Consider the following 10,661-nt stretch of genomic DNA (forward strand, 5'->3'; position numbering starts at 1 on the left):
GGGGGGGGGGGGGGGGGCGGGGAGGCGGTCTGTCGGAGGCGGCGATTTTGCAGACCCTAGAAATTACCGACATAGGGATTGGCATTATGAATTATTCCCCTAACAAAAACGGTAATATTAGTAGCCCCTGACTAGTAGCCCCTTGTGCATTAAAAATGGGATGAGATAATGCCCGGGGCAAGAAAGTAGAGGATCACGCGGCACAGCTGCTGTGTTGCGGTACGGCGGCTGCGTGCTGTGCTGTGCTGTGCTGTTCTGTGCGCACTAGTTTCTTTTTAACGTTGTTGTTCTGAAGTGGCGGCTTAACTGAGCTTGTCTGGCTGAGGATTTACCTGTAAATTAAGCGAATTAAGTAATTCTCGCCTCACTTTAGCGAAGATAATACCTGATTTGATCTTCTTCTCCGATGGAAGAATACCATTTTTGATTGGTATATATTTATTTTTTTGCCGGTATTTCGGGGGCGGAGGGTGGGTGGGTGGGAGGGAGGGGGGTGTTGCAGTGACCGCGGGTGGGGTAATGGAAGGGGGGCGGCTGCTGACTCTGGAAATCCGCAGCCAAGATTCACCAGCGCCAGCCCTGTAGTGTTGCGGGTAGTGCATCTGCAGCCTCTCACCCCTCTTTTATCGTCATCCATATTGCTACATGGCAAGGTAAGATGCTTTTCTCCGTGTACTGCTATTCGCGGGTTTGTACGACATTTACTTATGTTGTACTTTAACTCCCTCGTCCGGCTCCCGAAGTCCCGTTCGCAAAAAACCGTTTCCACAACTGTTAATTTAAACGACCCTGCCGTACTGAGCGCTGTGTGCCTCCGCGTCCCCCGTTCCTCCAGGCGCAACGTGCAGCTACTGCTCGACAATGTGTCGATTGTCGTACCAGCTGTGGAGCTTGAGCAGTACGACAAAATGCGCAGCGGCAACGGCGCTGTCATGCCGTATTTCTCTCCGTTGTCGGTGTACATCGGGGTAGGTGACGTCGAACGGCGGGATTCATTTGGCGGTTTCTTCAGTTGGCTTCAGTTGACTTCAGTTGACATTTTCAATTTATGTTGATTGTAATGTAGTGTAAAATTTTGGTGAATTTGCACACTTAGCAGATTTACGGATTCTCTAGCAATCTTTTGATGTGTTTGAATGCCGTAAAATTGAACAATTATAGAAATGTTTTAGAGCATGTTTAAGAGCACCGCACAGCAGTCCCTTGGCGGACGGCCTCTCCATCTGAAAGGCAGCTCCGGAACCAGTGCAATTCCACTCTGGAGCCGTTAAATTCGCACTTTTATTCTGCTGCTGTGGTGTTGGAGTTTATGGCGACGTGGGGCGTTGCGTTGGGGCGAATTTGTTTTTACTGCTCCTGTACGTTACGTTGCTTTACGTTGCTCTCTTTTGCGAGATTGCTTCTTTCAGCTCTTTTTTCATTCAAATTGCATATGTCCTCCCCCTGACCAGTTTACAACAACTCCAAATTGTGATTGAAATTCCCATTGATGCCGTCTTTATCACTGCAGGCTTCTTCATTATCTGCCGTACAGCCAAGCGTTTCTGCGCCGTCGTACAACACATCGTCCACAGCCGGCGACTCTGACCCCCGAGTTCTTGCATCCCTAGCCTTCGACTTGTTGCTGCTGCCGGGATTACGTGGTGCAGACATCACCTTTTTAGTTTGGGCTGGTCAGTACGGCAACTGGTCCGCGGCGGCTTACGATGCCGTTGGCGGCAACGGCAGCGGAGGCGGCGGCGCCGCCGCCAGTAGCGGTAGCAGCGGCTTGAGAGGATGGCGGGCGGCTGTCCTGGCGGCTATGCTTGGGCTGGCGATCGTGGCTGCCGCGGTGGCGGCGGTGGTGCTGTCCGTCAAGCACAGCCGGGCCTTACACGGCGTTAAATCAGCTAAGGGAAAGCAACGGGGGGATTTGGAGGCGGGTGAGGTCATCAAGACGGAGCCGACGGCGGCTTTATGTCGTACGGGTGGCGGCGGCGGCGACAATGCAGGCGGCGATGCTACGGCGGGCGCTGAGCCTCGTCGGCCTCTGTACGACTCTTTTGACGATCCGGCGTTTGAGTTGGACTTGGTCCGTGGTGAGTGTGGGGACTCGCCCGGGCCGGTTTGCTGACGCCGCCGAGGGGTTTTAAGTACGAGGCACGAGGGTTGCCTAGTTAGGAGCTTTTCCTTGCTCTGCTCTGATGTCTCGTATGGTCGATTTTTGGCTGTCGCCAAAATAGGCACCCCTGTTCGTTGCCAAATCAGGCGCCAAGCTGAGTTCCGACGACGTGGCCGACATTCTGGATCGCGTCAATGCAGAGGCTGCCGAGTTCAACATTGTTGTGAGTTGCCGGATTTGCTGGGAAGTATGTACGGCATAAGCACTAACCTTGCCTTAATGACGGCGCTGGGAGGAGGGTTTCGGCAATTTCCCCCCGGGAGATTTATTTGCGTGTTACAGGTGTGTATGCCTTTTTCTAAGAAATGTCGTAAAAACCCGATTCACTCACTCGCTGTGGTTGAAACCCCCGGGGGTCATGCCGCCGTCCTCCTGCCTGCCCATCCCCTCACTCACTTTTATTTGCCTGCAGATGACGGAGATTTGCGGTTCCGGAGCCTTTGGAGTGGTGTACGGCGGCACGTGGCACGGCCTCAAGGTAATGCTAGTTGCTGCACGAGTTAACAGCACACGACCTACACGACCACATCTCCCGCCGTCTTTCACGTGCGAAATTGCTGATTTTCCAGGCGTATACGGCGTACGGCGTACGGCAGGAGTGGTCGGGTCCCGCACAACATTGGGTATTTCCCACACCACGAACTCCCCCTCAGCCCCGCACTCTCTGACCCCTACTTGCTCACCATAGCTTCACATCTGAACACACCACATTTGCCTCCCCCCTCCCCCACTCCATCTGTGAACTATCTTTCATTTATCGATTTTATTTATTTTCCTCCCTTGCCCTTGCCCTTGCCCGTGAACACGGTGCCGCCTCTGCCCTTTCCTTACCCGTCCCTCGATCGTTACCGCCAATGGCGTGTCGGCCCTTGCCGTGCACATGTCGTACGTTTTGTCCCATGCCGTAAATATATGCCCTCCAGTTCCTGCCCACGACCGATTGCTTTAAAACCCGTCGTACGCATGTCGCACACACTCTTTTCGCTTGGCCCGTCCCCATCACACACATAGATACATACATACATACACATATACATACATATACATACATATACATACATATACATACATATACATACATATACATACATATACATACATATACATACATATACATACATATACATACATATACATACATACACATACATACTCAGGTCAGGCACTACTGGTAGAGCACGCACCAATGCCCCCGGGAGATCGGGGTGTGTGCGGAACCTGAGCGATCCACTGAGAAGTTGACTAGGGTGACTAGATGAGGGTGCCTCGAAATACCGGGGAAGGCAGGAAATCGCCAGGTAGCTGCCACGGGTGAATATATGCCCCCCTGTCCCACACATAGATACATACATACATACATACATACATACATACATACATACATACATACATACATACATACATACATACATACATACATACATACATACATACATACATACATACATACATACATACATACATACATACATACCACCATCACGACACACCCTTTCAGGTGGCCATCAAGACTATGGTCTTCAGCGAGAGCGCCCCAGCCCTGGTTGCCGGTCACGCAGCTCGACAGCAGTGTATCCGGGAGGCGGCGTTTTGCTGCACCATGCACCACCCCAATGTGGTGGCCACCCACCACTACTACCTGAGGTCCACCAAGCGACATACCATGTTTGACGACATACTGCAGGTGCGCGTGTATGGGTGCGTGCATGGGAAGCGTGTACGGGAAGCGTGTACGCGGGGGGTTGAGTGTGCGTGCGGTTGCGTGGGGCAGGAAAGGGGTTAAGGGGTTAAGGTGGCTGGGTTGGAGGGCGGATAGTGGTCGGGAGGTGTGGATCGTCGGCTCGAGGGCCTGATTAATGGCTTACAGCTATGTCTGTCAGTCAGTCTGTCGGTCGGTCGGTCGGTCCAGCTGCCGTATGTATGTACGCGTCATGATGTGTTGCGATGTAACTTGCTGCGATGATGTGTGGTGTGGTGTGGTGTGTGGCGACCATGCAGCAGCAAACGGAGGACAGCACATCCGAAGAGCACCAGGACCGCCGGGGGGGCGGCCACAGGACATCCCCGCTGTTGCCATTTCCGTTGGCGGAGGCGCTGCGTACGACAGCTTCACAGTCACCCGGTCACGGCGCGGCGGCGGCGGGGAAGGCCGGGGCTGCGGATCCGGCGGCGGTAGCTGCTGACGAAGGCTGCAGGGCGGAAAACCCCCCTGGCGCCGCCGCCGGTACGACTGCCGCCGGTACGACTGCCCCCGTTGCCAGGGTCATCGGGCCCGCGAGGCGGAGCTTTGACAAACGCGGTGGCTTACCTCGTTACCGGCCTACCCTTACCAAGACCGCCATAACTGATTGGCGACTGTACTTGATCCAAGGTAAGGCCGTACTAGAGATCTAGTATCGTACGACCTGTACGACCTATGGTAAGAAGCCAGCTTAGGAGGCGGAGTCGTTTACAGGAAGATTGAGAGCAGGGGGCGGGTCAGCTCTGATTACTGCACGGCTGAGGGCGCTCTCTCTATATGTATATACATGTATTTCTTGCACGTGGTGGATTCGCGTGTGGTGGAGCTGTTTTGTTGTTTCGTTGTCTTGGTGTCCTTACTGGGGGTTTATACCCACATACATACACTGCTCGGAGACCCGCGTTACTTAGGAATGAAGGGATAGCCAACCGCACAACGACAACGAACAACGAACAACGAGCTGATAACAGTATAACAGTATAACAGAAAAGCTGCCGCAGCGACGATGATTGGGATTGCCACATGGCCTTACATGTGGCGAATCTGCAACACGTTACAATGTACTGCAGTACGGCACCTGAGATAGGAGAAGTGTTGGACCGGAGGGAGGGGCGGGCCCTCGCCTTGGTGTTGCATCTACATGTGTGCCAGCCCACGGCACTGGCAGCGTATACGACCTTGTCCGTGTCCATGATATATCTGTATGTCTGTCTGTCTGTAGAGTATTGCGACGGCGGGACTCTGCGGCAGGCCGTGGACCAGGGCAAGCTCTTTCGACACAGCGGCATGGAGTGCAGGCCCCGCGATAAGTCGTCTGGTGGGGGATTGGCTCGCAGCCCCGCCGCTTGTCGCGGAGGTGATGGCGGCGGTGATGGCGGCGGCAACGGTCGTCGAACTGCCGCCGCCGCCGAGCATGCGGATTCCCTGGACGAGGTGCAGACGCTGATGATCATCGGGAGGCAAGGCCGGCTGGTGCGCGACGAGTTTCCTGGGATGACAAATGTCGGTGGCACCACTGAAAACGACGGGGCCGCCACGGTCGCGGTTCCCTATACCAGTGCTGGCGGAGGCGGAGCCGACGCCGCCGATGCCGCCGTCGACACAGCTGCGCCGACGGTGGAGTTGCTGTCGCTGGTTGAGAATGGATCTATTGCCAACAACAAGGCTGCGGAGCCATCGGAGGCGGCGGTCGCGGCGGTGGTGGAGACGCCGACAGGAGCGCCACAAACCGACTTGGAATGCCCTCACAGTCCGCTGACGGCCACCTTGGACTCCAACATCATCGGTACGACAGTCACCAACGCCACAGCATATAGTACCATCTGCGCGTCCACTTTGATTAGCAGCGGATGCGGCACTCTCGGCGATGTGCATTGTCTACCTCCGCCACCGTCACTGCCCGATGTGCTGCCAGCGGCCGCCGCCGCCGCCGCCACGGTCGCGGCGCAGCCACGGCCTGCGGAGCCTGCCCTGGCGCCGGATGAGGCCCTGCCCGCGGACCTATTCCTGGTCATTCACACGGCTCTTGGCATTGCCAGCGGCGTGGCGTACCTGCACTCCAGGAACATCATTCATGGGGACCTGTCTGCGAACAACGTGCTGTTGCTGAAGACCAAGAATGAGAACATCCCGGTGGTGGCCAAGTTGTCTGACTTTGGACTGAGTATGCGACTGGAGCATGGACAAGACCACCTGAAAAACGTAAGTGCGCTGTCTTTGCTTTTTCGTCCCGTACATGTACATGTACACGTACATGCACACGCGCTTGTGTTTTGTACATGCACGTACCGAGCGAAGTGCATTGCGCGGTACTCGACTCTGGCTGCAGCAGCAGCAGCAGCCATTGCGCATGCTAGGGTGGGACGTCTGCGACCTCTTGTCGCCGGACCTCCCGGGTTAGGGCGCCGCCCTAGGTTACCCCCCTACCTCCCCAACCCCCGACCCCAGAGGCAAATATGCTGGGCTGTCTATATCCTCCCGTTCCTAAATTGGCAATCATGGAATATGGCGTCTGAGTGGGCTGGCTGGATGGCTCAGTGACCTAGTATCTGCTTCAGCTAGGTTGCGGGTTGTAATTAGGCCGTCCTAAGTAGACCGCCGCCGCCAGCGGTGATGAATCTGTCGTATCGCGCCACGTCTCCAATTGTACGGCGCAGGTTCATCACGGCACGCCGTACTACCAGAGCCCGGAGGTTGCGGAGCACGGCACTTGCAGTCTGGCTGCGGTGAGTGCGAATGGACGACATGGACGACATAAGGTTTTTAGGGTTTTGGACTTGTTGGGTTTTGGGTGTTAGGGTTTTATGGACGACATGGACAACATACAAATGAACAAGGTTGTTCGCTGCGGCCTGCCTGTTGTTTGGTTTGGGAACGGACGAGATCTGACCGACAATTGCATCCTTGGTGGTGGTGGCGATGGTGGTGGGCCGCGTGAATGGCGCCGTAAAAAATGCGGAATGAAGCACACATAAATACGTCTTAACTGAACTAAACCCAACTGAAACCACCAACCGAACAGGACGTTTATTCGTTAGGCGTGCTGTTGTGGGAGCTTTACCACGGAACACCTCCCTGGAGGTTGAAAAAGCACAAGGCCCGGAAGCCAGCGAAGTTGCCTGCGAACGGCGATGGTGCAGCCGTCAGCGCCGCCGCCGAGGCTGCCGCGGCCGACGGCAACCGTGGCGTTACCGCCAAGGCCATCGATGGCGACCAATGGAATGACCGGCTTCGCGCCTGTGACGTGCTCGAGATCTCACCGAGCTGTCCAGAGCGGTATGCCCGCGTGCTGCGGCGCTGTTTGAGTCCCAACCCACGAGACCGCCCCAGCGCGAGGGCGGTGGTCAAGGCGCTGCTGCGGATGGAGCGATCCCAGGCTGCGGCTGCGGTGGGGGACAAGTTACGGATGGTGCGTTATGACCTGTGTGCCTGGCCGTGTGTAGGGCCTGGGGGGTTTGTTTAGGCACGGGTGCCGGCGCGTTCGTCTGGTCGCCTAATTTGCTGGTGCTGGTGCCTAATTTGGCGTTGGGTGCGTGGCGCGTTTCCTCATCAGGCTCGGTTTCAGTCGGGGACTCGAAAAGGTGCGTCTTGCCGAGGTGCCCTCATGCGCCTGTGAACCCCTTTTATAAAAAGGGTTTAGCCAAACGTGTTGGCTGTCTGTTGGTCGATCGACAAGCGGCGATGTGTGATGTTTCCTTGTTCATGGATTGAGATGAGCGGGGCCGGCGGGGTGAAGACACCCTTCAGCAGTAACGGGAGATGAGATGAAGTGGAACTTGAAATGCGTTTACGTTGGAGTTTAGGATGCTAAGGAAGGCAACAAGGTGGCCAGGCACTCGATTTCATAAGCTGATATATCTACAGTCCATTTTACGTAATCATGCTGTTTTTCGTTCCGAGCCCTTTCTATTAAGGCCCTGGGCCTCGCTATTGATGGTTGATTGTTTGTCACTTGTTTGTTAACTTTTTTGGTTTCGCTCGGATTTTGCAATCGCAGACGTGTGCACCTGTGGGCGCGATGATGGCCCTGACACGACCACCCGTATCGAGCGCTCTGTTGCCTGGTCGGACCCAGGACGCTGCGCTACTGCTAGAAGACTTTGACGCAGCAGCGGCAGCGGTGGCGGCGGCGGTGGCACGTGTGACGGCGGCGCCAACGGTGGCCGGCGCGCCGGCGTCAGCCGGTGCTGCAGCGGCGGTCGCTGCTGCAGCGGCGGCAGGCACTGCCAGCGGCAGTCTGCTGCCCGTCCTGGACCAGAGTTTGCAGCTTGGGACGACGGCCGAAGCAACAGCCGCGGTTGCCCGGTAACAGAGTCAGAAGGAGCAACCCGGCAGCGGTGTATAAGCAGCCAAGGTTACCGTTAGTCGTGGCGTTGCTGCCAGCACAGCGGCTGTTGCAGTGACAGCAGCCACAGCTACACGAAGAAGAACGGTGATGCCAGCATGATACTGAAAACGTACAGAAACAGGTACAGAAAACAACAACGGCTACTTTCAAGGCTACAGCCATAGCTATGGCCAGGCAGACGTCTGAAGCAGAACCCAAACTTCACGTGAGAACGCTTGGATAATTATGTGTGAAGGTGTCGTTAACGTTACCCCGTTAGAGTAAAAACGGATAAGATGTGCGGCGGAGAGCTGTACCTTGAGTGTACGGGCAAGCCATGTACGGCCACTGCAGGAGCTTCGTACGCTCAATGCAAGAGCGTAATGATTCATGCTACTTTATGACAGTTGACTCAGGTCTATCTGTCGTCGTTACAGAGTGGGAGGCTTCTGGGCCACTTGAACTTGGGAGGTCTATCTGATGGTGGGCGGCAAGCTTCCTCAGTAGGGCAGCCTTGCAAGTTCACGTGAAATTTAACGAAGATGTACGCATGTCTAATCTTCTTATGCCTTGCCTCGAGACCTTGTCGCGTTTGGATCTATCTTTGTGAGGATGCTTCGACGGCGGACAACGTTGTGCTAGCGACTTCCCTCGCGCACACGTGCGTGACCATTGGTCATAGGTACAATGGCTAAGGACCGTGCAGTAGGCGGAAATTGAACTCTGGTCTCAATTCTACCATGACGCGGAGCACGTGCACCCAATATTCGACGGACTTAAATTAGCTGGTAAATTGCATAGTCTTGTCCTTGGAAGGGGTAGTCCCTTTATCTAATTGATGGTTGGTGCGATGCTTGATTATTGCCATCTCTTTATCATTTAGATTTGGTTTCTTGGCTCAGTTCATCATCTTACTACCTGCCAAGGCGGCGGCGTGGCTCAGCTCTGTTGAGAGCCATGGCAGCGGCTTGTTAGGTTGGTTCGATGCATATTTATATGATCCTGCTGGCCCGTATCGATCTGTCAATTTAAAGATCTTGCAGCAGCGATTGCCGGTGGTTGGTACTTGCAAGCACAAGGTGTCCAAAGTTGTGCAGGCATTTTACCTTGATGCCGTACATACATACCGTATTGGCTTGAAGAAATCAGTGGAAATAACTTAATAACTGGCATTAGTGAGGCTATGGGTTCGGAGCATACTGCGCATTGCGTGTTGTGCCCTTCGGGCTGGGGCGTGTGCATGCATGCACACATACACGCGTGGGTTCGTTTGTACATTCGTTGTACATTCGTACATTTGCCGTACACAAACTTATGACAAACCTAAGTTTCGAGGTGATGACAACGTTGCTAATTATCGTATCGTCATGTTGGGTGCTGTGTTGGGTGCACACGAGGGCTGTGCGTGCGGCCATGCACATGGTATGGGGCGGTACATTGTGCGTGATGCCTGCAGGCTGACACTGCAGTTTGCGCATAGCTAGCTAGCCATGCCTGCGGCCGGTTGTGCCTGGTGCTTGTTTTTGTCGGTTATACAGCATGTAATTGTACGGCTGGGAAACTGGGTGTAAGACATAAACGGATGAAATCTCTTTGGATGTCTAAATGTTTTTGATTGTCTGTATGTAAATCATTTATTTTCAGTCCTATCTATTGCATCATGACACGGCATATATAAAGACCATCCTAGTAAATGAGTCGTAGACTGGGCTTCTGTAGCACAGTCGCTCACCTGAACAAACGACTTTTCAGCGGCCAGCTACTACAGCTTCCATATCTAAGTTGGGTTTCCGTGGCTAAGAAAGGCGCGTGCTTGATGACCACGAACCAAACGGCTCGCTTTCAGGTCTTCCGGCTGTACGTCGATACCGTGATGCAATACCGGGATTCCACTTATGGAGCTCTAGGAGGTCGATAGTGGAGTTTTTATGTGATGCGTGGACGGGGTACAGGATGTGAGCGGTGGTTTTTCTTCCTGGGCTCACCTCGACCAACTATTAGTATGCATGAAGCTTCATGTACCTTAAGGTATCCATTGCCAGTGAATTCGTTCGGTTCTGCTGACTAGCTACGTCTGTAATTTTTCCACGTGACTATAGACGAACTATTTTGAGTATACAGTTAGCGGGAACCCCGGGGCCGGGGCCGGGGCCGGGGCCGGGAAGGCTTTCTTTTCCTTGAGTTACCTTGATATGCAAAGTAATAAGTGTAGTGAGTCTGGTTGAGACGCATCAAAATACAGCTCCCATGAACGGGACAGGCGGGCCGAGTGGTCCAGGGCGAATGGCAACAAGTGATGGGACGGAAGCGTCAGCGGGTGAACCTGGCGCTGTCTAACAAGCCAGCGCCTGGCGGGGGGTACCTACCAAAAGCGCAGATTGAACTGGCGATGTCCCTCCGCGATTGCTGGGTGTGCCTGGGTTTGGATCACA

General features: G+C 54.5%; 1 protein-coding gene across 1 annotated transcript in view; it reads left to right on the forward strand.

Moving 5' to 3' along the window:
- The window catches only part of VOLCADRAFT_119188 (uncharacterized protein), a gene marked incomplete at both ends in the record, with an annotated part of 13,302 nt that extends 5,091 nt beyond the window's left edge, over positions 1-8,211 (forward strand). Inside the window, 10 exons of the mRNA XM_002955702.1 lie at positions 849-968; positions 1,511-2,078; positions 2,248-2,324; positions 2,574-2,639; positions 3,660-3,845; positions 4,160-4,532; positions 5,125-6,260; positions 6,560-6,628; positions 6,925-7,311; positions 7,978-8,211. Coding sequence (XP_002955748.1) covers positions 849-968; positions 1,511-2,078; positions 2,248-2,324; positions 2,574-2,639; positions 3,660-3,845; positions 4,160-4,532; positions 5,125-6,260; positions 6,560-6,628; positions 6,925-7,311; positions 7,978-8,211 — 3,216 coding nt within the window. The remainder of the gene's footprint in view (positions 1-848; positions 969-1,510; positions 2,079-2,247; positions 2,325-2,573; positions 2,640-3,659; positions 3,846-4,159; positions 4,533-5,124; positions 6,261-6,559; positions 6,629-6,924; positions 7,312-7,977) is intronic.
- Positions 8,212-10,661: the final 2,450 nt, after the last annotated feature.

Source organism: Volvox carteri (genome assembly GCF_000143455.1).
Source record: "Volvox carteri f. nagariensis unplaced genomic scaffold VOLCAscaffold_54, whole genome shotgun sequence".
In the NCBI taxonomy this organism is placed as follows: Eukaryota; Viridiplantae; Chlorophyta; class Chlorophyceae; order Chlamydomonadales; family Volvocaceae; genus Volvox; species Volvox carteri.